Source organism: Ostrinia furnacalis, unplaced genomic scaffold, assembly GCF_004193835.3.
Source record: "Ostrinia furnacalis isolate ACB-3 unplaced genomic scaffold, ASM419383v2 OfSCF7592, whole genome shotgun sequence".
NCBI lineage: Eukaryota > Metazoa > Arthropoda > Insecta > Lepidoptera > Crambidae > Ostrinia > Ostrinia furnacalis.
In genome coordinates, this window is record NW_021137831.1 from 159,256 (window position 1) to 187,175 (window position 27,920).

The 27,920-nt window shown below is 38.0% G+C and overlaps 4 protein-coding genes across 5 annotated transcripts; 2 read left to right on the plus strand and 2 right to left on the minus strand.

Moving 5' to 3' along the window:
* Positions 1–86: 86 nt before the first annotated feature.
* Sod1 (Superoxide dismutase 1) lies at positions 87–4,327 on the minus strand. Of its 2 annotated transcripts, none has more exons than XM_028322070.1 (5): positions 4,271–4,327; positions 4,075–4,147; positions 3,545–3,595; positions 2,178–2,348; positions 87–820 (listed from the first exon to the last, which is right to left on the minus strand). In XM_028322070.1, exons 2-5 carry the CDS (start codon positions 4,138–4,140, stop codon positions 644–646), a joined length of 465 nt encoding a protein of 154 aa, XP_028177871.1. In that variant the 5' UTR covers positions 4,141–4,147; positions 4,271–4,327; the 3' UTR covers positions 87–643. The 2 variants fall into 2 exon arrangements, with proteins under 2 accessions (XP_028177871.1, XP_028177872.1); XM_028322071.1 differs by having other exon boundaries at positions 4,075–4,153; positions 4,271–4,318.
* A 6,329-nt stretch (positions 4,328–10,656) lies between these two features.
* On the plus strand, positions 10,657–12,779 carry LOC114365483 (high mobility group nucleosome-binding domain-containing protein 5). The gene is made up of 3 exons (XM_028322065.1): positions 10,657–10,821; positions 10,923–10,970; positions 11,808–12,779. The coding sequence occupies exons 1-3, from the start codon at positions 10,789–10,791 to the stop codon at positions 12,777–12,779; spliced, it is 1,053 nt and encodes a 350-aa protein (XP_028177866.1). The 5' UTR covers positions 10,657–10,788.
* A 3,020-nt stretch (positions 12,780–15,799) lies between these two features.
* On the plus strand, positions 15,800–20,319 carry LOC114365484 (uncharacterized). The gene is made up of 4 exons (XM_028322067.1): positions 15,800–15,872; positions 17,608–17,833; positions 19,130–19,446; positions 20,067–20,319. The coding sequence occupies exons 1-4, from the start codon at positions 15,800–15,802 to the stop codon at positions 20,219–20,221; spliced, it is 771 nt and encodes a 256-aa protein (XP_028177868.1). The 3' UTR covers positions 20,222–20,319.
* A 1,048-nt stretch (positions 20,320–21,367) lies between these two features.
* Positions 21,368–26,668, minus strand: LOC114365495 (uncharacterized). Its single transcript, XM_028322083.1, has 4 exons — positions 26,351–26,668; positions 24,993–25,135; positions 24,190–24,339; positions 21,368–21,866 (listed from the first exon to the last, which is right to left on the minus strand). Exons 1-4 carry the CDS (start codon positions 26,351–26,353, stop codon positions 21,686–21,688), a joined length of 477 nt encoding a protein of 158 aa, XP_028177884.1. The 5' UTR covers positions 26,354–26,668; the 3' UTR covers positions 21,368–21,685.
* Between the last annotated feature and the right edge of the window lie 1,252 nt (positions 26,669–27,920).

The following is a 27,920-nucleotide window of genomic DNA, read 5'->3' on the forward strand; positions in this document are numbered from 1 at the left end:
CAAGTTCTATTTTCACATTCTAGATTATGCCTCACCCTGTTTTTTATCTTACAACACATCCCCTTCCCAAAATAACAAAAACAAAATAAAATAAAAAAGATTTTATTTATAACCACTTATGTTCGCCTGCACCATAAGAAAAATAACAAAAAATGCAAACCACTTCTTTCGGAAATGCAAGGAATGCTATGGGCACAGAACTTTAAAACCTTACATACTATATTCCTTAAATCAACCATAAATCCATAGTGGTTAAAAGATTTAACAATACTTAAAATAACAAGGATAGAATATGAAGAATCGTAAACCACTGGGATACATCTTAGTATTGAAAGTCGAATTTGATATCTACTTAATAAATAAATGCTATTCTTAAAATATATTCCTTTATCATCACAAAATTATGCAGTCAAATTATTATTTGTTCTTTTATCAGCCTTTCTTTCAATATTTTTTTGCGTCGCATCCTTCACCATTCCAAATGTAATGAGATGTTACCCATCAGTAAGATCAGTTTGGTCGGTATACAATGAAGTATTCTATTTCAATGCATTGGTAACATAACTGACCAGACTACAAGTCTACGGTTAAGGTCTTAGGCTTTGCGTTATCAAATTCGACTGCCAACACCGCGGGTAGTTGCTTAGATCTTGGCGAGGCCGATGACCCCGCAGGCGATGCGCGCGCCCGCGTTGCCGGTAGTCTTGCTGAGCTCGTGGCCCCCTACCCCCAAGTCATCAGGGTCCGCGTGCACCACAAGGGTACGCCCGATGATGCTGTTGGGGCCCACGAGGGAGATTTGCGAGTCCTGGATGCAGACCTGAAAAGAATACAGGTTAAATAGAGGGCTTTCAAGTTTCAATGCTACCATATTGTGCTTAAGACAGCACCATTGTCAGTGTAGCCTCCTTAATACACTCGTCACAAATAATACTGTCGTACTCTTCAGTAGGAGGTCTATTAGTCTGGGCAAATGACTCATGTAATAAAACTCACCAGAATCTTCAGTTTTTGATTATAATAATTACACTGTTCACATTACAAGTGTTAATTTTCAAAAGAAACCGAATTAGACAAGATCAGGACTTTGATCAATAAATTAACACCTATTACAAAGTCGCAAAAAGCATCTGGATGTGAGTAGCGAAGATAAGTTAAGTTGTTGTGAAATTTTTTGCCTAGCAGTGGATTGTTTGTACAGATGATGATGATCGCATTTATCTCTTGGATGCGGGTAGCGCAAGACAAGTTGTAGAAATCATGTGGCCAGTAGTGGACGTCTTCTGTATGAAATGCTGATGACAAACGCAACGCACCTTAGCAACGCCGCCGTCAGAAGTAGCCACGGTGTTGCCAAGGTCGTCTACATGACGCGCCGTGCAAGTTGCTACATGTCCTTTATCTAGCAGTGAACAATGGACATCCTTTTGCAGAAATGATGGTGATGATGACGACAAGCGCAACGCACCTTAGTGACGCCGCCGACGTGGCGCACGGAGGCATCGGGCGCGCCGTGCTCGATAAGTTACGGGACTATTCCCACCTCTGGTTCCCACCACTGCAACTCCTGTGTAGCCAGGATCTACAGCTTGACCGCCACAAAAACCCAACCAATGAAGGTCAAGTTTGTCCCGGGGGAAAGTTAAACTGTCATTGGACCCGCAACGAAATTAATCAGAAGAACATAGGAGGAGTTCGAAATTAAGGTGCTCGATAAGTTGTGGAAAATTGGAAATCCTTTGACAAGCAGTGAACGTCCTCTGTCTGAAATGCTGATGACAAACGCAACGCACCTTAGTGACGCCACTGTCAGAACTATCCACGATGTTGCCAAGGTCGCCTACATGGCGCACGGCGGCATCGGGCTCGCCGTGATCGATTTCGATATGTTGTTATGGAAATCCTTTGACTAAAGCCTGGTCCGTGAGCACGTAGAATTTTGTCCACTGACCCCAAGCTACCCATCCATAATTACGCGCGAGCGATAACTCGCGCGGAATTATATTGCTGTCGCGACTGTGCGACGGGCGCCCGCAGTGAGTGTGCGAGCGCGACAGCAACTTAATTACGCGCGAGCTATAAGGATGGGTAACTTGGGGTTATTGACAAAATTCTACGTGCTCACGGACCAGGCTTTAGCAGTTAACACACCCTGTCTGAAATGACACGCAACGCACCTTAGTGACGCCGCCGTCGGCCGTGGCCACGATGTTGCCAAGGTCGCCTACGTGGCGCACGGCGGCGTCGGGCGCGCCGTGCTCCTGCTTGGCGGGGTTGAAGTGCGCGCCGGCCGACGTGCAGCCGTTGGTGTTGTCGCCGAACTCGTGCACGTGGAAGCCGTGTTTGCCCTGAAGTTATTTTTGGTTAGTTTAATCTTCTTGTCGTGTCGACAATAACCTTACAGTGTCAGCCCAAAACTGTGCCACATGTGGAATGAGGGCTATCGTTTTAGCGCTCACCAGTTAGCGCCACTGTAGAGTAAGGTCCTGTCACTTGCTAGTAGCGAAGACAGTGGCACCAACTGGTGAGCGCTAAAGTGGTAGGAGGACTATCGCATTTGCACTCATCAAGATGGCGCCACTGTAGAGTAAGGTCTTGTCAATCGCCAGGGGTGCCAACTGTTAAGTATAAAAACGATAGCCCTCATTGTCAGTAGCATTCATTAAGTCTTCCTGTGTGCAGTTAATTGGGCATGCAAAGCACGACATCATGAGCTTCATCGAAGAATTACTCTTCGATATGGGTTTCAATCGTTTGAATTTGTTCTTCAAATAAATAGTGGTGAGATTCAAATAATACTCATGACTTGATGAAGATTTGAGGCGTTTTTAAGATAAATTAGTAAGACTATACTTTTAGGCAATTCAAATAAGCTGACCCTAATGTTTTGTCTAAAGAATTTGTAAATTACTAACCAAAAGTATAAAAATCTCAGTAGGTATGATGTACACACATTGCAATCAAAGCAGTTATAAAAACACGGTTGGTAGGTATAATAACAGTATGAAATAGGTCTTTATCATTACTCACAAGGTCACGAAAATGGCGTAACTTTAGCGCTGTCAACAAGTATGTAGGTACATTACAAATTATAATGTCCACTGGTACAGGTCACTTTGTGAATGCATAATAAAAATAATAAATGATTGTACATTTTCTGATTGCATTATTTTCTTTTAATTTAAATAGAACTTCAGTCAATTTAACTAAACCGATAGCTTATCTAAAAGATAATGTTAACACTTGAACATAGACCAAGTCCACTGGAGTTATCTCTATGATAAAAGTGTTAATTTATTTTCGGTCTGTTAATTACTTTTTGCATCTCTTAAATTGTTTCAAGTTACTGAGAAATTACTACATGTTTCATTTAGTTTAATCTACAATTTTAATTAGAATGACTGTTTGAAATTGTATCCATAATTCACCATTTGTGCCTTCAGATTTTAGAATACCATGATACAATGGCATGGCAGTCAAAAGATGTTTGTTTGTAAATTATCAACTTCATGAGAACCAGGTCTTAATCCTAAAAAATATTTACCTTGGACAAGCCTGAGACTTCTCCGGAAACTACTACAGGGCCCTTGTCATCCTGAAAAGGTCCAAAACAAAAATTTTAATACAAGTACCAACAACAAAAATCAATTGATATCATAGTTATACTGGCATTCTTATTGGAATTATCATAATTGAGTTTTTAAGGAAACTGTATCACACAGAAAACAACTATGCAGTATTACCTTAGTGTTTTATTCTGTTGTATTACTTCTTTTGCTGTTGCAAGTACCCTATAATAACATGTTTTATCATAAAGGAGGTAGGTAGGATACAGGCTATAAAGCATAAAAATAAAGTACTTGACGACGAGTTTAAATAACAGCTACTTTTAGAGAACCGGTTCGAACGTTATCAGGCAGAAGCTAGGTAGGAAGTTCAACTGTATTTATTCGTTTGAAATTACGTAATAAATGGTTGTTAATACTGCGTCTTATAGGTCGAAATAGGTGGACTATCATATTTATTCACCTTCGAAAGTAATGTAGGTTAATAAATGCTAGGAGGATTACTAACTTGCTGGTCGAAAAAAACTGTGCCTGAGACATCTCCTTTGAGTACGCACACTGCTTTGGCCGGCATCTTGGAACTGCAATATCACAAATTGAGTAAAGAATTTATACTGAAACAATGGTACTATTGATTGTTTAGAGTAGAAGAAAATTGCATCATGGAATGTTAAGCGACAAATTACAAATAACGCCGGACTTACCGATAAAATGGATTTACACAAAAAAAATCAACAACGATGACAATCGGAAAATAAATTAATGACCAAGATCTGTGACCAAGACTGAGCCCCGATTACGGTAACTTTTATAACGTCTACAATCCAGACGCGTTTCTGATTCTGCGATACGATTGGTCAAAACAGCTGACGTACGCTGTTGAACGACCAATCGTATCGCAGAATCGAGAAGCGTGTCTGGATTGTTGACGTTAAAAATTACCGTAATCGGGGCTCTGAATGAAATGATGAATGAGAATAATGACTGACACATTTTGAATGAACGGAATGAACCATGAAGCTAAAGATAAAACCGGCCAAGTGCGAGTCGGGCTCGCGCACAAAGGGTTCCGTAGCAGCAAATATAATAAACTTATTATGTCAATTTATACACCTGGTGAATGGAGCCTAAACTCTCCCGATATTTTGCCTTGTACTTTTATGTATGAATATTAATTTTATATATGTATTTATAAATATTCCGAGCTAAAGAGGTGGCAAAAGCAATGGCAAACAAACCACAATCAATAGTATTCGGTTGTCGCTGAACACTTGGAAACTGAATACATGACTCCGATAGATACGGAAACAAGGCTTTTACATATATTTTTTGCGATTTTCCTAGAACACCAACAAGACTATCGTACACACGCAGTATTCCATTAATGTAATAAATACAACTCCAGTGCCCCACTAATCCCACGTCACCGTCATAAATTACTTGAAGGTGCGTCTCATTTTTAGGTACAGGTTCAATCAGTTCAGGGTGTTGAAATAATTCTAGCTCACGCGGTCTAAATGATGTGCACCGAAGTAACTTTTCATGAAATGCGCGAACCACATCATCTTCGATATAGTTATTATAATTCAGAATGTAGCATGTGATTACAATAAAAAAATGGCGATATTGAGGTGTCCCAATAGTGGTGACAATTATTTTTATATAATTTTAAAATCGTTTTCGTCATTACCATTAACATCATTACCATATCATTTAGGCTTATGGTGATGACACTTTGTATATGGTAATGATGACTATGAATGGTTTCCTAAAAGAACAATGTAACAAAACGTCCCCAGAACTGTAGCACTTTAATACCTACCTTAAAATACTATAATTTTATTATATGACAGCTCAAGTGTGACATGCGTGTCTCAGAAAAAAGTTATATCTAAAATAAAAATCCATAAGCAACCTTGAAAAAATACATACAAAATCACTTTTGACCAACTTCAATGGGTATCACGACAGCTTAACCCCGGGACAATTCGACTCCTGTGACAACTCGACCCCTGCGACAACTTGATTTTTTTCAACACTCAACACTTTTGACTTACTTCAAATGGTTTCACGACTGCTGGACAGTGGCGGCGTAGCATGGGTTGGCACCCGGGGCATAGCACAGCACAGCACCCCCCGTCATAAGTCCTTAATGTAAGTAAGTTGGGTATACATATAGCGGGGAGGTAAGACACCCCAAAATGGTCCTCCCTTACGCCGCTGGTGGCTGGACCCTACGACTGCTTAAACCACTCGAACCCTCCGACAACTTATACCTGTGACCCTGTGACAAGTCGAACACTGCGACACNTGCTGTCGCGACTGTGCGACGGGCGCCCGCAGTGAGTGTGCGAGCGCGACAGCAACAGAATTACGCGCGAGGCGCGAGCGATAAGGATGGGTAGCTTAGCTTGGGTTCATTGGACAAAATTCTACGTGCTCACGGACCAGGCTTTAGTTAAANGCTACGGAACCCTAAAAATGGAGGCCACACTTGGAACAAAAACTTGAGTCAAATACATACCTACTTATCTCTATCTCGCTCTCTGTGGGCCGACCTCTCTTTTTAGTGTGGACTGTAGTATTGCTATCTCCTTATTTAAATCTCCTAGTAAATTCTTCGAAATAGCCAATTCACTAACCAAATCAGAAGTTAAACAAATAAATAATTAAATATTTGAACTACGATTACCTAAATCCTGGTCCGTGAGCACGTAGAATTTTGTCCAATGAACCCAAGCTACCCATCCTTATCGCTCGCGCGTAATTATATTGCTGTCGCGACTGTGCGAGCGCCCGCAGTGAGTGTGCGAGCGCGACAGCAACAGAATTACGCGCGAGGCGCGAGCGATAAGGATGGGTAGCTTGGGTTCATTGGACAAAATTCTACGTGCTCACGGACCAGAGGCACCAGAGCCCCGATTACGGTAACTTTTAACGTCTACAATCCAGACACACTTCTCGATTCTGCGATACGATTGGTCGTTCAACAGCGTACGTCAGCTGTTTTGACCAATCGTATCGCAGAATCAGAAGCGCGTCTGGATTGTTTCAATCACGATTGAATTGAAACACTGAAGAGTGAATTGAAACACGCTTCAGTGTTTCAATTCACTAGCTACGCAAATAACAACCCTAAATCAAGCTATCGGAAGGAACATAGTGGCCTAGCGAGCCGGAGCGTAAGCGGTCGGACCCGAGCGATAAGAGAACAAAAGGCGACCCTTTTTTTGCATAAACTAGCATTGAAGATTGAAAGTTTTGGTCGTTCAACAGCGTACGTCAGCTGTTTTGACCAATCGTATCGCAGAATCAGAAGCGCGTCTGGGTTGGAAACTACTGAAAATGTTCCAAAATACTGAAATGTCCCAGGGTCGGACTGGGCCGGAAGGGCCCGGGTGGCTGATAGCAATCCCGAGGCCCGAGACTAGATCATGGTGATGGGATACTATCGAAAAATACTGAGATACACAAATTGAGATAAACAAACTGTAAAAAATTTATTACAATACTAAAATAAAGTAAAATAATAAGTAGGTATTTACTAATAACAAATAATAATATAAAGCTAGCCAATCAACATTTTTTTTAAAACAGGAGAACTTTCAGCTAAGCTGTTAATGACTCGATCGTAAAAGCTGCTGTTTTCGTAATCCTTGATAAGATCCGATTCTGTATTTAATACAGTGTGAGTTACGATAAAGTGCACATATGAAATTAGGTGAAACTAGATCTATTTTTATCGACAAAAAACAGGTCAAAATTTTTTTGAGATTTTTTTTTTTTGACTTATGACGGGGGGTGCTGTGCTGTGCTATGCCCCGGGTGCCAACCCATGCTACGCCGCCACTGTCCAGCAGTCGTGAAACCATTTGAAGTAAGTTAAAAGTGTTGAGTTTTGAAAAAAATCAAGTTGTCACAGGGTTTGAGTTGTAGCAGGGGTCGAATTGTCCCTGGGTCAAGCTGTCGTGCCCTTTGAAGTTGGTCAAAAGTGATTTAGTATGTATTTTTTCAGGGTTGCTTATGAATTTTTATTTTTGATATAACTTTTCTGAGACATGTCACACTTGAGCTGTCATAATTATAATAAAATTATAGTATTCCATTCAATTTATTCATTTAAAGATAACAATGATCCACATGGTTAGTAAATGGGTGCCTTATACAACTACACTCGCGAGCAAAAGTATGGAATCACTTACATGAAGTTGTTTCCACGCGATCTTGTGTACTAACGAATTTGTTAGTAACAAAAAAAGTAGCACCATTTTAAAGATTAAACTTTTAACTTTAAATTGATATCAAATTCATTTTAATCACACCGGTATTTAAAAAGATATCCCGGCTGATGTGAAGAAGTAAGAAAAAAGGCATGTACCAACTGTTTGATACGTCGCGAGTTGCGGCCTATTTACCCAATATAAAAGCACGTGTTTTCTGATTTTTGCGTTCACACGTTGATCCATACACATCTCGGCTTCTTTTGACACTTTACCTGGGATTCTACACCTACAGAAGCAGCACAAATCGTTGCACTGTTGCAAGAAGGGCTCAGCCAGCGGGCTGTCGCACTTCAGCTCCACATAAGCCAGTCCTGGGTTTCGAAAGTTTTAAGACGCTTTTGAGAGACTGGTGGCTTTATCCCGAGACCAAGTTCTGAACAGCGCCGGTGCACATCGCAGAGGGATGAGTTTTTTATTAGTTTACGAAAAGACGTTTTTTTATTCATTTCTTGTATGTTGACTATTGTGTAAGTCTAAGTAAGAGTAGCTTGGCATATTTTTCAATCAAAATCCTCATTGGTGTAAATATATATTTTTTCTGATTCTGAATAATATTAGGAACGTAAAAAAATTTTAACTAATGTCCGTATTGTTCCAAATTCAATAAATTCATTAAATTATTGAATACATTTACTTTTATTTCCAACCCATTCTTTAATAGGTACGTGCTTAGCTAGGAAAATAACATAGATAAAATTGGTGTTTAGCTGAACAATTATATCTAAATTTTAGTTTTCAAGTTATTTTAATTTAATGTATTACTATAAAATTATATTTCGTCATCACCATTAACATAAGATCATTACCATTTTAATAAAATCATTACCATTGGGAAAACGTCATTACCATTTTGTGAAAAAATATTTGGACGCTTGTTACTTCTAAAATAACGATTGAATCTAAGGGCCTCACACTGATCTAAAAAGCTCATTGCTTAACCTTTCAGTTTAAGCTAGTTTGCACGCATTCCTGTAAAGTTTTTCAAAAAACGTAAAATAAATCTCGCGGAATCAAATCGGCGGATCCACCCTAAAATAAAATCACAAAATTGTCGGCCGTTTAGGTTTATGTTGGCGAATCAGGGAATTACAAATAATTACAATCCCAATACTTGAGGAATCAACATCCGATGTTGCCACATGGATTGTTGATGTTCATGGCGGTTGTTTACTATTTTGTTTACTATGCAGTTAATTTCGTTTTATAGATGACCCACGCTGAACTGTCCCACCAAACTCAATGACAGGGGGGCGCTACCATCGTTCAACTATATGGTTTCCACTTCCAACATGGCAAAAATCGGAAGCAGCGATCCGGTCACAGACATCTTTATATGTCTGTGGATCCGGTATAGTTCCAAAATACTGAACTGTCCTGTGCATGACATTGACAGTGGGGCGCCACCGTCAATACCGAATCGCTAGTTCCGATTTTTGCCATGTTGGAAACCATATAGTTGAACGATGGTAGCGCCCCCCTGTCATTGAGTTTGGCGGGACAGTTCAGCGTGGGTCATCTATATTGACGGTGGCGCCCCACTGTCAATGTCATGGATAGGACAGTTCAGTATTTTGGAACTATACACTGCGCGGCGCGGCGGCGCCTCGGCATCACAGATGAGACTCGGCATTACGACAAGTGGGTCTAGACAAAGTGCCAGTGTTGCCAACGAAGTATCAAGCTCCCCACCAGAATTGACCTCTAAAACCACCAGAAATCCACTAATAAAAATCGCACCATCGTAAAAATCGCTAAATTTTCCACTATTTTTTGTCTGGCAGATTTGTGGTCATTTTGAAAGAAAACAATATTGTAGATTTATCTTATTGTTATTAGGTAGGTACATTGAATTCAATAAATAAGTAAGTACATGATGCGTTTTGTTTTTGTGAATTATAAAATAATTAAAAACGATTTAAAATTTCCCTACTTTCGGGAAATCGCCTTCACTGTCTACACTCCCCAACAAAATTGACACTAATGACAAGATTTTTGCCTATCTCTAGACGAAGCGTTTGTATGAAGACTATCCATCTAGGTTTTATTATTATTAATCTAAGCCACCAACACAATGAGCGCGAACGAAAATTGCGACTTTAGGAAAGGGAACTCAGGGAATTTTTTAACCGACTTCAAAAAAGGAGGAGGTTATCTTAGGTCTCTTTACTCGCTAGCTCGAACAGTGTTGCCTGCACGATGAAATTAAACTCCAAAAACGATACGAGTGGACCATATAATCGTTGTTCCAATGTTTAAGAAAAAAAAGCCTTAATTCTTAAATTCCACTAGATAAATCCACTAGCCACTAAAACCCATATTTGTCCGCTAGTAGGTAAGTCAAAACCACCAGATTTAGTGGAAAATCCACTAAGTTGGCAACACTGTGACTTTTGGATCGAATCGAAAATCGAATCCGTCAAAACTCCATACAAAAAAGGCTTCTCGACCACTTTTCGACTGGTTTGCGATTAAAATGTGCATTTTGTCTAGACCCAAAGATATAGTTCCAAAGTCAAGTCAATACTTGTCAACTTTGTCAAGTCACAAGACTCACAAGTAATTTAGTTGAGTGGCGATAAGAGTTATTTAGTTTTAATTTAACTAGTAATAAAGAAGCAGACGCGAGACGTGTCTGGCACTAAAGTAGACTCGACCACTCGACTAAATTAATGAATTATTTTTTAATTCGACTAGTGCGAACTTCGCCTGATAAGCGAAACAATCCATAAATCTTCAATGTTTTTTCTGGCTGGTCACACTGGTTCAGTATCGATCGTGACTCAGCAGATTTGATTGTTGATGTTGTTGTCTCATCTGTGGTTGTTTTGCTGTTTTGCGTATAGAGAATTTTGATTCCATTCCAAGCACATCCAAGATTATCCTTAATTTTCAAAGTAATTAAATAAAACATTGTATATTAAACCAGCATTAATATTGAAATGGACACTGAATCAATAGCATCGACTTCCAAGGTGAGTTTGTGTTGCACTTGTTGCCTTAATTTTTTACAAACATTTACCGGCTGCCGGCTGCCTGTTTCATGAAACTAATGTAAAACATTATTTCATTACAGTTAACTGCCGCTGAGATTATCAAAAATGCCGCACATGAAGATAAAAAGGTAAGAAATATAGATTTCTTCAACCATTTTAAAATGTTAAATGCTTAGATTAATAATTAAGAATTTATAATTTTTATGAATTTTTTAAAGCCTTATTAATCTAAGGTTACCAGATCGTCGGTCCACCTAGTAGGAGGCCTGCCCACGCTACGTCTTCCAGCCCGTGGTCGCCACTCGAGAACTTTCCTGCCCCAACGGCATTGTGGAAAACCTTGGGGGAGGCCTTTGTCCAGCAGTGGACGTCATTTGGCTGAAACGAATCTAAGGTTAAATGTTAAATGTTGCATCTCGTTCAGGACTGCCCAAGATTTCAATCAACAAGACGGCTACCTAAGTAAACTCCGACAAACTTTACTTCGACTTTACGTTACTCCGACATTTCTGAATATCGACATGACTTTACTTCGACACTACACTACTCCGACAAAGGATATTCGCCTTTGTCTTAGTAGTGTAGTGTCGAAGTAAAGTCATGTCGATATTCAGTAGTGTCGGAGTAACGTAATGTCGAAGTAACGTTTGTCGGAGTTCAGTTTTTGAGCCCAACAAGACTTGGCCATAATATACTTTGCCAAATTTACAACATCGACCCATTCAATTTCCAACAAATTATAACCAAGCAAGATTCCATAACAACATTTACCACCCACATTGAAAACATAGCAACCTAAAATCTTTCAACAAAATTAAAATTCTAAATCGCGTAGGAGAGAGCAACGCGTAAACCGATAGCGCCGCGCTCTCTCTGAAATTCAAAATGCCCAAATTATAAAAAAAAACATTTTAAAATCAAAATTCATTGAAATATAGAAGCATAATTTAACTCTTTTTTTACAGGTATGTCCACTGTGTGGTACAGAGGTGAGACTTTACTTCATACACTTTAATGAAAAAGTCTTGATGTGTGGAACAGATGAATGTCCTTATCCATTTGGCGTTGAAGAGGTTGTTTTTGCCAAAGTAGACGAGGGCAGCGAATATAACGTACCAGTGCCCAGCGTCAAGCTATCCAAGAGATCCAGGCGATCCCGGCGATCTAAGGGATCCCCATCTGCCTCGAATTCCAGGGTGTCAACCACAGCCTGGTCTGATATAGAGAAGATGACCCGAGTCAATGAAGCTGAGGAGCAGCTGGCCAGCCAACAAGCTGAAGCCCGAGAGTTCTACACGCACAAAACAAAGAAGAGCCCTAAAGAAGTTGCTCCCAAAGATAAAACACAAGAAAAATTACTAAAGGAACTTCGCAAAGTTTACACCAAAGATATGGAGATGACCAAAGAGGATGATTTTATAAAAAATGAAAAATGGTTAAAGAATTTGATGGATTTGCAGGAGTCTTCAGGCCAGACTCTGGTTAAAGAGGAGGAGATGAAAATGTTACGAAGCAAGCATCCAGAAATCGGGTCAGGTGAATTAAAGTTTGACATTGATATGACTACTGCAACAAACAATATGTCTGTAATCAAAATAGCTATACAAAACAAAAAAGGTGAAAAGGAGGGAGAAAAAAAGGGAGAAAAGAAGGGAGAAGATAATGGAGAAAAGAAGGAAGAAGATAATGGAGAAAAGAAGGAAGAAGATAATGGAGAAAAGAAGGAAGAAGATAATGGAGAAAAGAAGGAAGAAGATAATGGAGAAAAGAAGGAAGAAGATAATGGAGAAAAGAAGGAAGTAAAATCGGGAGAAAAGAAGGAAGTAAAATCGGGAGAAAAGAAGGAAGTAAAGAAGGAAGTAAAGAAGGCGGAAAAGAAGGAAGAAATTAAGGGAGAAGAGAAGGGAGAAAAGAAGGAAGAAATGAAGGAAATGTAATTTTGCTCTCATTTATTCATGTGTACAATTTGATTACATTTTATGGGCCTATATACTCTGTGCCCTATATTGAAAGATTAATTACCTAATGTAATAGACAATTTGACACCATTCCTCAATAATTCGAAATCACAACTTTTCTAAAAAGACATTTCATTCTGATCTTAAAAACTTACTTAATTTTAAATTACCTGTGAATTACGATTTTTGGTCGCATTGTAGGTAATTAAAAATTTTGAGTTTACAAAATAGTGACGTCACTTGCTTGTAGTGCCATACAAATTCTATGGGAGTTTCTTTTGACAGTTTTAAAAAGTACGTCAATTGATTGGTGGTGTCAACATGTCTATTATGGGCTGATTTTACCATCGTCTGATAACTTTTAACTGAAGAATAAACCAAACATATTTACCAAAAGTAATCCAATGATGGTACCCTTAGTATAAGTAAAGCTGCTACATTGCGCATGTATGTTAGATTTAATAATAGTAAGTGAGTGAGTTCTGTCTTAATTTATTGTTAATTTCAATTAACGTTAAGTTTTTGATTGTATCTAGGTACAAATTATTTATTTAATAATTTGCATTTAAAAAATTAGGTATTTATTTAGATTTTATTCAGTTCCTGTGATATTAATTTATTTAATAATTTGCATTAAAAATAGGTTTTTATTTAGATTTTATTCAGTTCTTGTGATATGAAATGTCTAAGTTAATCATTAAGAAATAAATTTTTTATGAGTTTTTCCACATTAATGTGTTTATTATTTACTTTTCTTGCAAGAACCTTTGGGATTATTAATTTTAGCAAGCTTTGCTTTGCTATTACTCCTATAGTGGTAGGTATAAGCAGTAAAGCAGTTTAACATTTTTACTTACAACTTTCGCTTTACATGATGCACCATGTTAAATTAAGTGTAAATAATTATTAAACAAAGAAAATCTATTTCGCATTGAAATTACAGTAAAAAATCCAGTCTATCGTAGCTGGGGTTGCCATTAGTTGTTATACTTGTATTTTTTTTTTATGAATTTATCTTCGAAGCCCAACATCCTGGGGTGAAACACTAGATCATTCTGGGGTGGGGGCTCATTCCATTATTCCCCTTTGATGGGGATTGTCAACGGGGAATAGTGGAAATAAGCCGGGGTGGGCACGGCCCCACCCGGGTATCCCGCCTATACGAGCATAGCGAAAATACACAAAAGAAAAAAGTATGATTTGCGAAACGCGCCAAGGAGACGCAATATGCAGGGACCCGGGACGTACTTACATAATTGCTAATAGTAAACAATATTAGGATGATTTATTAATTACATTAGATGCCACTAGCTTATGTTATAGGACATACAAAATAACTAAATGTAGCTATCTTTCCGGACAGAGCTGATCGCGGGCGGCTCGTTGAAATTGAAAGCGATCGACAATCGTAAACTCGATAGCTTTCGCGTATGTCGCTATGCACCAGTTTCTCTCAGGTTATTTTAATGTTTTTGAAAAGTTTTTATTTATTTAGATCACTTTTATCCACATAAATAAGTATTATCTGTGCGTTTATGTTCTTGAGATCGTCTTGTTTTGTTGCTCTCAGGATCAATTTGGACACATTGACGTTCGACAAAACGATGGAAATACATTGTGGTCGCATTTTGCATGCAAGTTTATTGTTAGGTAGGTACGAGTAACAACTGAAGCTTAATAATATAGACAATCTGATAGGATTGATTGGAGGCGTCGTAATAAACCAATCAAAGATTCCTGTCGAATTGCTTTAAGGACCGAAACTAGCCACACCCCTGAAAGTTACTCTTCAATTAGTCAGATACTTATAGCCTTCACTTGAAATGTTAGCGTTTCAGTTAATTTTGAAATCGAACCCAATACCCACGTGCGTTACTTGTCCAACCACCAAGCCATAGCATCGTCACGTGCGCTTAATTTAGAAGCAGTACATCATGTGAGGACATTCCGGAGTTCAAAGCGACTGGACGCGTTCCGAGGAGCTTGAACTTGACTTTCCCTGCGGATGATGGCTGCTGCCCGGTTGCGGGTTCGATACGGCGAATATAAGCACGAAGTATCAGCTAAAATAGTTAGTTGCTTTGTTGATTGTTTGTTGTTTCTTGACTAAAGATTTACTTAATCATTCACCACGACTCTACTATCAAACGACTAGCTTTCGTTATTGCTAGCCTTACTGCTTGCTTACAAATTAGGTAGTGCTTAAATAATTCCTACTAAATATTCTCGTTAACCCTTCTTACAGCTAAGCTAATACTGACACATTTAGGTTCTTATATTCGCCTCTTAGGTAGATACTTTGAAAATAAAGAAATTCAGCACTTATGGTTCAGTTTAGTTGCAGAAAACATTTTTGTCGGAAGCTGGTTGGATCGTGTGAACTTACAGAATAGATTTAGAAAATTCGTCGTAGCGAGACGGCACGTGTAATCGAGACTGTCCCCTACACTGCGAGCTTATATAGGGTGCGCGGGTTAGCCCGGCGCACTCTCCTCGCGGTCGCTGCGAGAAAAGTCGGGGAAATAGTACTGTTTCATTGTGAAAGGAGATGTGACTAGGAAGTGCTTACAAGGTAAGAGATCTTAAGTAATAGGTAGTGGGTAGGCCCTACTAGTTTTTTTATTTAATTTTACTCTTATGTTATGATCTAGATCAGAATCTAGATAAGATCAGGATCTAGATTCTAGACCCTTTGTTTTAAATTCTCGAAATTAAGCTCCTGTAATTTCAGTTCTTGCTAAATCACGCACGAAACACTATCATGTAAGTATCCATCATCGGGAATCGGGACAGACCGAGAAATAATTGTCCTAATTTTCAATTGAATTTTCTTTTTTTTTTTAGATTTTTTTATTTGAATGATGGAAAGTGGCTGGCAAAGATTGTTTCCGAGAATTTAGGGTGGACTGGCGTGGTAATAATAGTAATCTCTACAATTGATTGAATAATAAATATTTAAACTCTGCAATGAACTTAACGAAAATGTTTGAAACTTTCAGATGCATTGCCTGAAGACAGCACTGTGCTTCCTAGCGCTGTTATACGGTGGCGGTGGAGTTACTAAATCACCTGGTAAGTCTATTATACTTATTTTCATACTTATTTAGCTTAGTTATCTTAAAGTAAAATCGGGGGTCCCATTATTCTGAGCTTAAAGTTTCAAAAACAGAATACCTAGGTACTTATTGTTGAAAGAAAAACAATGACTAATTATGTACCTACTCGTATACAAACTCTCGTATAACATTTTCAGCAGTCATCTCAAAAACCCTCTGTCTGTCAATCTTTATTCCTCTAATTCCAGTGTTACATAAAAGCTGCTTACTTTTTTAAACACTGAAAAATACTTAATTAAGTTTTCAGGAGCAAAGTTTGCAACTAATTGATGAATCAAAATTACGTTTATGTTAATTGATCAATTAATAATTTAATTCATCAATTAATTGCAAACTTTATTCCTGAAACATTAAGTGTCCTGAAAAGGGCCTATAATTACATATTTTCAAATTTTCCTGTGCTCTAAGGAGATCATTCTTGAAAATTCCGGATTTTTTTCCAGAATTACATACTTAAGTATCTGTAGGGTAGTAAGTAACTCAATTACACTGCCTAGAATGGATTTTATGGGTATTATTGTGTGAAAACGGGTAGGTAAGTAGGTAGGTAGGGTAATATCTATCTAACTTAATTACTTTTGAATCCAAACTTTGCACGCAGAAGAACAGGTTGCGTGTTTGTTGACAGTTCTTTCATAAAACGACGATGCACAATCTAAACCCGCGATCTAAACGAAATCGAAAGCTGCTCAAGTTTCTTATATCCTTTTAAGTTTAGAGATAAAGTGAGATAATATTAAAAGTGGTCATTTGCTTGCAATTCGCACCTCGAGACGTAATATCCATTTACTTGAAGTCATTTTAAATGTAATCATTTCACCATAATTTCTAATGACGGTATTTGAGTTGCAGTTTATTTGCGGTAAGAATCTGCGGTTTTAAATTGTTTCGTTTGATTTGCAAAGGTCAGTTTGGAAGCCTTTATCTAACAGGTGCCTGCATGGTAATAAAAGTTTGTTTACAATCAAAATCTGTAAAGTTAAAACTAGCTAGGTAATCTAGTTTTTACTTATTTAATAAAATCGCTTTCTGCAGTAGTAAGTATACTTATTTTTACAGTGTAGGCATTATTGTTGAATTGTAGAGTAAGGCGTTGAATAAATTAATATTAAGTACCTAGCATTTCTAGTGTCAACGATCATTAGCTGTCTAACTTATTAGAAATTTCTTATAATTCATTGGAAAGTCGATCGACCCGTGAGATTTTCTTGCGGACGTGTGCAAGAGGTGTTGAGAACGAAAACGTTTCCTTCCATTGACACTATCAACAAACCTCCGGGTTATGGTGTTAATCGAGAGTTTTTCGCCTTCTAAAAAAATTTGCTTTTTCACCCATTCCGTTATGTAAGCGATGTGCGTGGTAACAGCGATGTTTTACTTCCACTTGTCCGTGATATGGCGTTATTGATACTTAAAAGAAATAAAAGCTGTGAAGTGAGAGGTAAATGAGTTTCGCAAGTCATTAGTAAATTAGAAGTGTGTATACGCATGTCTTTTGTTGTAAACAATAGCATCATTGTATATTATAACAAGTAGGTTTTGTGTGGGTACATAATAGCTCTTCAGTAATAAGCTGTGAACATTCGATATAGAAATAAACAAGATGTCAATCATTCCTATCATTTTTCACCAAATAGAAGCGAGGCCTGCCTGGATAGAACCTTATCAATAACAAGCTAATATTTTTCCAGGTATTTCAGAGTTTTGGACAGACGACTACAAAGTCTTCGAGCAGATATACGGCAAGACGTCTGACAAGGATCTGTACGGGGAGCAACTCCCGCGCAGCATCTACTCGGGTGTCGACAAAACCAAGAGCCAGGCCTCGGAGAAGAAGGAGCGGTACATCGACCACGACGCTTCTGAGTTCGACAGCTACGCCTTCGGCCAACGGTACGCCCAGCTCTTCGCGAAACAGTTGGAACAGCAAGAAAAAACCACAAAACCACCGAAATCCTTCAACTTCATCAGCTTCAACGACTTCAAACCAATCAGTCAACAAAGCGATCCAGAAACGTACACCTACTTGAAACATTTAGAGAAATACAACCAAGAGCAGAAGATCAAGTTCCCTAAAGGGGTGGGCGGGTTCAAGCCTTTTTTGAGCTATAACGACCACGACCCCGAGGAAGACCAGGCTTACAAGAGTATACAGGACATTTTGGAAGCTCACGAAGCGAATAAAGGGTCTAAAAGTGTGGAGGATGAAGATGACGTTAATTACTTGACGTATGGCCCTGGGAAGGNATACTTACTTACTTTCACATAGCTATTGCCTCATTTTAAATACAGTTCATCACTTAGAACAAAAGCGCGCGGAGCAAATTACTTTATCAAATAGAACACATAAATTGTTAAAAAGCGTAATTACGTAATTTAAAAAGAACTATTACAAAATCAGATGTAAGCAGTTTATTTAAAAAGTAACATTTAATCATTTTTACAATTCAGAATTATTACGAAGTTTAAAAAATGAAAGTTCTGGTTTTGAAGATGCCGAGTTCAAGCAGCCGTATACTACGCAATACACTCGTGGCATGTTTTTTAAAAATACAGCGGATCGTGCATGCAATAAAATTATTACTAAAAACAACGCGCGCGGCACTCGCCAAAGAGGATATAATTCACTACGTGCACTCGCGACGGATGGACTGCGAGGTTCGCTTAGAGCTCGTGTAAAGCGTGCGTCTGTGTGCGTGAGTCTGATTTCGAGCGTTTGTATGAAGCTTCCGTACTGTTTGATTTATCTACTGTGCGCATGTCTTTTGTTGTAAACAATAGCATCATTGTATATTATAACAAGTAGGTTTTGTGTGGGTACATGCTAGCTCTTCAGTAATAAGCTGTGAACATTCGATATAGAAATAAACAAGATGTCAATAATTCCCATCATTTTTCGCCAATAGAAGTGAGGCCTGCCTGGATGGACGATAATTAGGTATGGCCTTATGAATAACAAGCTAATATTTTTCCAGGTATTTCAGAGTTTTGGACAGACGACTACAAAGTCTTCGAGCAGATATACGGCAAGACGTCTGACAAGGATCTGTACGGGGAGCAACTCCCGCGCAGCATCTACTCGGGCGTCGACAAAACCAAGAGCCAGGCCTCGGAGAAGAAGGAGCGATACATCGACCACGATGCTTCCGAGTTCGACAGCTACGCCTTCGGCCAACGGTACGCTCAGCTCTTCGCCAAACAGTTGAAACAACAAGAAAAGACCACAAACCCACCAAAATCCTTCAACTTCATCAGCTTCAACGACTTCAAACCAATAAGTCAACAAAGCGATCCAGAGACGTACACCTACTTGAAACATTTAGAGAAATACAACCAAGAGCAGAAGATCAAGTTCCCTAAAGGGATGGGCGGGTTCAAGCCTTATTTGAGCTATAACGACCACGACCCCGAGGAAGACCAGGCTTACAAGAGTATACAGGACATTTTGGATGCTCACGAAGCGAATAAAGGGTCTAAAAGTGTGGAGAATGAGGATGACGTTAATTACTTGACGTATGGACCTGGGAAGGNTTTTTTTTTTCTCATACATTTCAGTTGAAAATTTTAGAATGTTCTGCTAAAAGCATATTTTTTATGTTTCTAGCAAAAATTTTGTATCTTGCATCAAAGATAGGAAGGTGATTATTTTTTTCAAATATCTGCAACTAATAGGGAATCTGTCAAAAAAAAAGAAATCTGAGAAAAGTCAATCCAAAAAAAAGATAAAAAAAAATTAAGCCACTGTGGTCATGAAATTTGAAAAAATCACAAAATTAACGATAACTTCTAAACTACGAAAAATCGTAGAACATACATGGGTGTGAAATCGATAGGTCTAGTTCTCACCTATCACCTGCCTTCGGCTTGACACCTTACAAGAAACACCCTGTATACAGGGTGTTTCTAATTCTCTTCTATTGTGTGGATAAAAAATGTTCTTTTCAGATATTGTCTCTAAATGTGTTCTACATAACGTAAACTTAAGGGATTGCAAACATTACTTAGTCCTAAGAAAGTCAAAAACATGTAACGGAATCTCCAACTTGCCACTTCAGTGGAGCGATTACAGAAAATAATGGCCTGTTAAGTACATGTTTTTTTGTGTTATTATAAAAGTTCATAAAACTGCGCAGTTTTTAAANTGGGAAGGGCAGGAAGAAAGCTAATCCGAGGAAGAAACCGGGAGCAGAGTTTAATAAGCCTAGATGCTATTCTGGGAGGTGCAGGAAGAGAGCCACCAGCAGCGTCAGGGTTCGCTCCAGGCCGTACGTGAGGAAAGTCGTCCATCGACTCAGTGGCTATTAGATACGAACTAGTGGTAGTTTGTGGTAAGCCGCATATCATAGTTCGTGAATTAATTTGTTACTCAGAGTTGTTATCTAGATGATTGTTTAATTTAATAGCAATAGGGATTTTGATGTTACAATTTTAATTTATGATTTTATTTATTAGACTTTTTTAAGTTTCAGAAGTTCTTATTTATTTGATATTATTATTTTATAGGAACATGTCTATAAAATGCTTCCAGCCACTAAAATTAGGAAGAGTTTTATCCTTTGGAGCGTAAGCCGCTAAAGAGTAACTACTTAAATATTTAAGTTATTTATTAGTGTTATGAACGAAGTGTCTTAACTACAAGTAGGTAGGCCTACTTATCTTTGGTCTATTAATTAAGAGTTGTAGATATTATGTAGTATGACATACTTTGTTAACTATGTTTAGGAAATAAAATCTGAGATGAATTAAATAAAATGAAATATGGAATCAATTTAACATAATTTAATACTTATCAAAATACTTACATTAATTTATAATTAAATAACTTAATCTTTTTCAACAAAACTTTCTATTGAAAGTTTGCAAAAAGGATTTTACTGCATTTTCACTCAATATCAATAATAATTTATTTAGTCGCCAGAGCGAGAATGACTTATTTACCTGATTTGGTAAAGTATGAAATAAAATTGTCGAGTAAATAAACACTTATTTGCGTCCTCAGTGTTTAAATAATAGACAATTTTATAAATAAAAAAATAGTTCAGAATTGATAGCAAATAAAAAATATGCGATTGATAAAATACACAATGTGATTCCCCATCAACGTTATCATAACAGAAACATTGATAAAATTTTGCATAAGATTAGTGTAAAATGCTTTTAAATTATCGTAAATGATTGCGTAGTACACAATGCAATAAATAACTTTGATGACATCATGCTTGGGAAGTAGGTACAAAAGTTTCAGATATTTAAAATTTGTTAAATTCGATAATTTTTTAATTGTCCTTTTTTCAGCGGGGGTGCTCTGCGTGCACTGTAAATCAATCTAGACTTGTTCAGTATGATTGAAGATCTTTGGAAACGATAAAAAAAAATATTTTAACTTGTCCAGCAATAAGAACTGCGTTAATGTGGCAGCTTGTGGCGGCAACATACACACTGATTAGGAAAATCGTGGTCCAAGGAGACGTATTTTTCACGAAAATCGCAGGTATCCCAAATCGCATCAACACTTGGGAAATTGTTTAGGATTTGGTATGCAAAGTGGAATTCAAACAAATAAAACAAGCCTCACATATACCAGACATATCGTGCTTTAGGGCACATTGTCCACTGCCTACAACTGTAGGTCCAGACAAGTGGCCTTTGATCGAATCGAAAATTGAATCCGTTGAAAATTAATTCCTTACAAAAAAGTTTTTCGACCATCTTTCGACATAAAAACTGTCACATTTTGCAACTTGTCAAGGGGCTGTATCGTTTCCAAGTCTAGTAGATGAAGTTAGGGTTGGTCTCGCTCTGGCGACCGTTGGCTACAGGGTTGCCCAGCGCGCGGCTGCGGCGCTTATTGTCCTCGATGCTCTGCAGCAGGAAGGGCGGCGCTGACTGCCGCTGCTGGCGCAGCTCGATCTCGCGCGCCAGTGCGTCTACCAGCTGCCCACCTGTCTGACTGGAGGAATACGAGGATTAGCATTGTAGATAGCTTTCACTGCAGGATACAAGAGATTATTTGCATTGCAACAACTAGCAATTCACGAAGGCGATTGAGCTTTGAGGCTGATTTACACGTGTTATGTAGATAAGTAGGTAACTATATATATAGAAATAAATTAAATTAAATTGAATATTGTGTCAAAATCAGCTGTACGTTTAAGTTTCACATTCTGTCAAAGTCCACTTTTGCATGCCGTGGCAGCCTGTAATTAAGATAGCACCTAGTCCTAAGACAAAATTATGTATGTAAGCCCCTTTGCTTGAATTTGTGTCCGTCTTGTTGGTTGTCCTAATTAAATAAATAAATAAGTAGGTAACTAAATTATTAACTTAACTTTAAGTGATTGTGTGTTCAAAAAAATCTGCCTTTATATATGTGGTGGCTCGCTACCTAGTCCAGTCAATAAAGCATTATACAGGGTGGCAACGATAAGTGATCTCACTCGATTATTTCTAAACTATACCAGATATCGAAAAACTGGTTACTGGTCCTGAAAGTGCTTCACGAGCTCTTTTAAATGGTACCAATTACAGGTTACAGAATAAACGGGATCTATCCGAAAATCTAATGTTTTCAGCTTCCATACTAAATGTATGCCAACCACTCAATATTAGAAGTGTAATTTTTTTAAACTTAAAATGAACTCGTAAATTGCATTATTATTTCAAATAATTTATAGAAAACATTACTTTTTATAGAAATGAGTGCCATATCTGTGATAGTATTAAATGTATGGAAGATGGAAACATTGATTTTTTAGATAGATCCAGTTTATTCTGGAACTTAATAATAATACCATTGGATAGAGCTCGTGAAGCACTTTTAGGATCAGTAACCAGTTTTACGATATCTTGTATAGTTTAGAAATAATCGAGTGAGATCACTTATCGTTTCCACCCTGTAGATGGAAAACCGTGGAACACAATTTTTGACTTCGGGACTTTATTTAGACTAGTTAGGAGGTGAACATAGCAAAAGTCCCCGCCCTTAGCCCTTGAGCCGCCGGAGAGAGGGGAGTTTAAAGGTACCACTTTTCGGTTTTTCGCTTAATCCTCGGAAACTATGCGTCCTAGTGACATGACTACTATGAACCAAAAAAAGCTTATTCAATTTTCTACAGGTGAGATAGTCAAGTTTTTCTATAACTAGTTTAAATAAAGTCCCGAGGTCAGAAATTGTGTTCCATGGATTTCTCTCTACACCGTCGTTAAAGCATTCATTGACTGGACTATACGGTTCGTTTTTCAAAAGTTTTGATAAACTTTACACTTCGTTATGTGCATATTGTACACGTACACGCACAAGTAAAGCTCACTCGCCTTTGTGAGTTGCAAGCACCATACAATCTTTAGAGGGTGAAATCTTGTCAGTTCTAAAAGTCGACATTATCATCATTTCAGTCACAGGATATCCACATTCCCCGTCCTGCATGCAGCGCCTTCTTGCAACCTTTTCAGGTCATGGTAGTAATTAATCTGTTTTAATCATACCACCTTTACTTGTACGGTTTACTTATATACTCGTAAGTAGTTACCTGTTTCTTTAGGTGTTTAGAAAATTCAGAACTTTTTATTAAACCAACGTTATGCATCATCATCATATCATATTAAACATCATGTCATGTTTAATATTAACATGCTATTGATTTGAATCTATTATCTAGCTTAGGCATTTCTATTGTGAAGAGCCACTTTTGATAAAGGTTAGGTAATTAATCTAGTCACTAGTCATTTCTATTTACACAAAAAACTACCTACATGCCTAAGTAATTAATTGTTTATGCGCCATTTTTATGATTCACGATGAGTCCTTGACGATGAATGTGAATTTAATGATGTGTCATACATAGAGTTAAGATTAGTCATACGATTTAGCATCAAACAAAACCTAGTTTGTCGGAAATTTAAAAAATCCACAATGGAAAGGTGAGAGCTTTATAGGGAGAGTAGGTGTTTTTTAGGGTTGAATGGGAGCTTTGTTGGGGGGAGTGGGAGCTTTGTAGGGAGAGTGGGGACTGTGTAGGGGCCCGAAATCTTTCAGCTCGAGCTGAAAGATTTCGTTCTTTAGAGCTGGATGGGCGCTGCGTAGACTTCATCGGAACCTAATATCTCACGCCGCTGCCGCGCCGATGCCGTCAAAATTTTAAGGACGCTGGCTTTTTTTTTTTTAACTTGGCGCGCACCTCTGACTTAGACTGACAGGTAGTTTAGAGCTTTATAGGGAGAGTAGGAGTTTTTAGGGTCTTTGCAGTTCTCTGTAGCTAAAATGAAAGTCGTACCGTTCCCTTTCGCGGTCTCGCCCGGCCTCGACATCCTGGTCGCGGTCCTCTGGCGAGTACATGGAGAAGCCTCGCTTGGCCAGCTCCTCGTCAGGGGAGAGCGCAGGGTTGTGGAACGCGTGGTTGCGGTCGTTGTTCATTTTTAGCTTTCTGGAGTGAGAAAAGTACAATTAAGTAGTAGGGTTGATAATTACACTCGAATTTGGTAAACAGTTGTAGATAAGACAGCCGACTACAATGTTTATCGTCCAGAATGTTGTCTCAGACATAATGCGCTTAGATTTTGAACGATTTCGGACAACTTATCAGAGTCAAGTTTCGATTTCATAAATTTTGAGAAGAAAGATAAAATATTTAAGGTATAGAATTGGTTAAAGTGGTCAGACCACCTGGATTACTAGGGTAAGTCCAAGCTCAGTAGAAAATCTTGGTTTAGTAAATACGAGAATATAGCAAAGGTAAATGGACAAAGTCGACAATGGCATGGCACACTTGAAATATTTTTCGCCCTCATCTCTCAAAGGCTAGAAGAGAAGTGTCTTTTTTTCTTCGGAAAATTTTTTGTGCATCCAACTGGCCGATGGGGACGGTCAGTGGGACTCTCTCCGCCAGAAGGGCAGGGTCTACCCACTAAAACCCAAAGGGCCTTATTACAACAAACTTAAACCCGGGACGAACTTAGAGATCAACCAGAGTCTAACTTTTTGTAATAAGGGGGGAAGTGTCCTCCGGGGCCATTGTCCTAAAATTGGACAGTCGTCTGCGGCTGGCTCAAAAGGAAGTGTCCTAACACAAGTACTCACTGCACTCGGATTCGTCCAGTGGCCTGCATTTCTTTGACGACCCGGCGCAGGCGGCTGACCTGCACGAAGAGGATGACCACCAGCAGCAGCAGCAGAGCTGCCACGCTCCCCAGCACGCTCACTATTATTATCAAGTCTGTTTCCTGCGGGGTAGAGTCCATATTTACATTTATTTATTTATTTAAACTTTTATGCCAAAATAAATTTGTACATAAGGCGAACTTAATGCACTAAAGCATTATCGACCAGTTTACCTTTGGGTTGAGCAGAAAAGAAATTTGTTTGGCGGTACTTCTAGTGCAGGAAAGAAAAACAAAAACAAATATGCAAATTACATGTCAAAGTTATGTTAATTGGGGATTTACGAAATACTTAGGTATCTATTTAACCTAAAAAAAAAGGTCCGCTAATTTATGACTGAAAGAAAGTAGCCAATCGTTTTGCTATCGAGTTTCATACGCGAACAGTGCAAAGTTTCTGTTATTGGTACACAATCTTATACAAAATTTTGAGCAAAGTTTCACCTCGGTGGCTCATTGACCTAAACAATCGATAAGGCGTATTGATAACTAGCTAACCAGGCCCCTTATTTTCCTGTGTACCCTTGGCTGTTCAGGCGATCTTTGTACCGCCTAAAATATCTATCATCAGAAATTATGTAGGATTCTAATAGTGAAATAATTTTTCAAATTGGTCCCGTAGTTTCGGAGCCTTTATCATAGACTAGTGCAGGAAGAGAAATCTTTTGTATTATTTATTTATAATCAAAGGAATGTTTAATATGAGGATAACTTTAATGCTAAGCTTAAAAACAAACAAACGAAAATACCAAGCCAGATATGGGTAATTTCAGTATAATCTTATCTTCTCATCCCAATTTCCGATATGAGATGGCAAAAATGCGTCATACTTTGTAAGACGTGTCTTTGTATACGACACAGAGTTACCTATAGGTATTAATGTAAATTAAAAAAAATCGTTTAAAATTTACGTCGTAAAAGAGAACTTAGCAGCTTGTTTATTTTAATGTATTATGAGTTCAGTAGTAAAAGCTTGAATTTGAGTTAAATATAAATGAAAAATACAAAGACGTTCAGAATTAAAAGATCTAAGTAGGTATACCTACCTAATGACTTATCAAACGTATTTCAGTCTAGTCAAAAACCTTCGAGTTATCTCAATTGTACCAAATTCCATAGTTAACAATCACTATCAGAACATTCGGTGATGTCTTAAACTTATCCAATAGATTAAGAAGATAATCCAAAGGTTTTTCCACTTCATTTAAAAAGCACAAAATTATTTCACTCACTTTAGTCTTAAAACACACCAATTAAAATTTAATTAATTAAACTTACCATGTTTTAAGTATGTGGAGGCGTCATGGTAGTATCGTTCTTGCTCGAAGCACACGCACTACTAACACCTGTTATCAGCAGATTGATAACGTTAAGCCATCTCCTGCTATCGCTGCTATCGGCCAATTGAGTCCGGGATGCTTGGACGCGATAGCCAGGTTGTAAACACGGTTACAATAAAAATAGGTCCAGATAACTAGTATTAGGATAAGATTCAAAACTACACGTTCACAATCACAAAGCAATCACCCATCACGCACAGATCATAAAGTCTAATCTGAACAATATTGGTTTCCACTGACGCATAAAATCCAAGTTTTTAACAGCTACCTTCCGCTTCAGCGGGACAGTCCATCCCCAAAAAAAAAAAACAGCTAACTACCTTCAATATAGTTCGATTATTACCGTGAGTTTAGTGTCTGTCTGAAATAGTGGCCAAATTTTTCTTGAGTAGGCTTTATTGATCACTGGTTGCCAAATATTCGATTATACTGATGGCAAGGGGCATCCAAGTAGGTGAGCTGTCCTTCATAAGTGCCACCAGAGGTCAAAATTTCCACACTTGAGCTGTCTCCCTGAAGTACTTAGTGACCAACCTTTTCTTGAGCAGGTCATAGGTATTATTGGTATGTATTGACCATTGATTGGCAACTAAATATTCGTTTATATTGCTGTCAAGGAGGCATTCAAGTAGGAGAACTGCGATCAGAAGTTTCACTCACAGTAGCTCCCACACTTCTCAACCCCAAGTATGTAGTGTATGTAGTAACACTTTTTGGAAATTTTCCCATTTTTCCTCCTTTGATGAACCAACCATACTTCGCCAATCTATCGTATTATCCATTCATTATTTTTAAGACGGATACATTAATCCGGTAAATCATTACTCATGTGATAAGCAGTGATTTCATTATAATCATTAATGACTAGTCTTTGCCCGTGACATCATCCGCCCCTAGCTGATAATCTTGATAACAATGCGCGATGGAGCAGATACAAAACTTTTGTTTCAATAGATTTTTGTCCTATATCTTGTTAACAGAAATGCAGCATACAAAAAGGTTTACATCATCTGTCAACATCTACTACGTACATAAAACATTTTTTTTTCAATAACTTACAGTAGGAGACTATAAAACATATATTGTATTGTTGTTCTGCCACCAAAATAGTGGCCTATTATTCGTATTAGTAGGTTATTTATGTAACAGCGATTACCTACCTACTTAGGTAATCGTTGATTAAACGTTGATATTGTGGAGTGATTAAATGAATTTGAATTTGATTTATTACATTTTTACATTACATAAATCTTAAGTACTTATCAAATATCTGGTAAATTAAAATGTTTAACTTTCAGCTGTTGCGTATCCAATCCACGATGGATGGAATAAAGTTTTCATACCATATTGTCTGTGTTTTGACAATTGACATTGCAGTGAAAAACCTGTTAAAATTTTAGGTACCAAGGAGTAGGCTACCTACTATAGTGCATCGTTGATAGTCTTTCTGTCTCTAAAAAAATCTCCGTATTTGACGAATTGACGATCCATTAGCATCTATCGTAAAG

Excerpts from the sequence above, each read along its gene's own strand:
- Sod1 (XM_028322070.1), bottom strand. The coding sequence starts at position 4,140 with ATGCCGGCCAAAGCAGTGTGCGTACTCAAAGGAGATGTCTCAGGCACA. Across the intron at positions 3,596-4,074 it reads CAGTTTTTTTCGACCAGCAA|GATGACAAGGGCCCTGTAGT; the intron begins GTTAGTAATCCT and ends GGACCTTTTCAG. Across the intron at positions 821-2,177 it reads CCGACGGCGGCGTCACTAAG|GTCTGCATCCAGGACTCGCA; the intron begins GTGCGTTGCGTG and ends TATTCTTTTCAG.
- LOC114365483 (XM_028322065.1), top strand. The coding sequence starts at position 10,789 with ATGGACACTGAATCAATAGCATCGACTTCCAAG. Across the intron at positions 10,822-10,922 it reads CAATAGCATCGACTTCCAAG|TTAACTGCCGCTGAGATTAT; the intron begins GTGAGTTTGTGT and ends ATTTCATTACAG. Across the intron at positions 10,971-11,807 it reads CCGCACATGAAGATAAAAAG|GTATGTCCACTGTGTGGTAC; the intron begins GTAAGAAATATA and ends CTTTTTTTACAG.
- LOC114365484 (XM_028322067.1), top strand. The coding sequence starts at position 15,800 with ATGCATTGCCTGAAGACAGCACTGTGCTTCCTAGCGCTGTTATACGGT. Across the intron at positions 15,873-17,607 it reads TGGAGTTACTAAATCACCTG|GTATTTCAGAGTTTTGGACA; the intron begins GTAAGTCTATTA and ends ATATTTTTCCAG. Across the intron at positions 17,834-19,129 it reads GCCCAGCTCTTCGCGAAACA|AGAAAAGACCACAAACCCAC; the intron begins GTTGGAACAGCA and ends GTTGAAACAACA.
- LOC114365495 (XM_028322083.1), bottom strand. Across the intron at positions 24,340-24,992 it reads ACTGGACGAATCCGAGTGCA|AAAGCTAAAAATGAACAACG; the intron begins GTGAGTACTTGT and ends TTCTCACTCCAG. Across the intron at positions 21,867-24,189 it reads CGAGACCGCGAAAGGGAACG|TCAGACAGGTGGGCAGCTGG; the intron begins GTACGACTTTCA and ends GTATTCCTCCAG.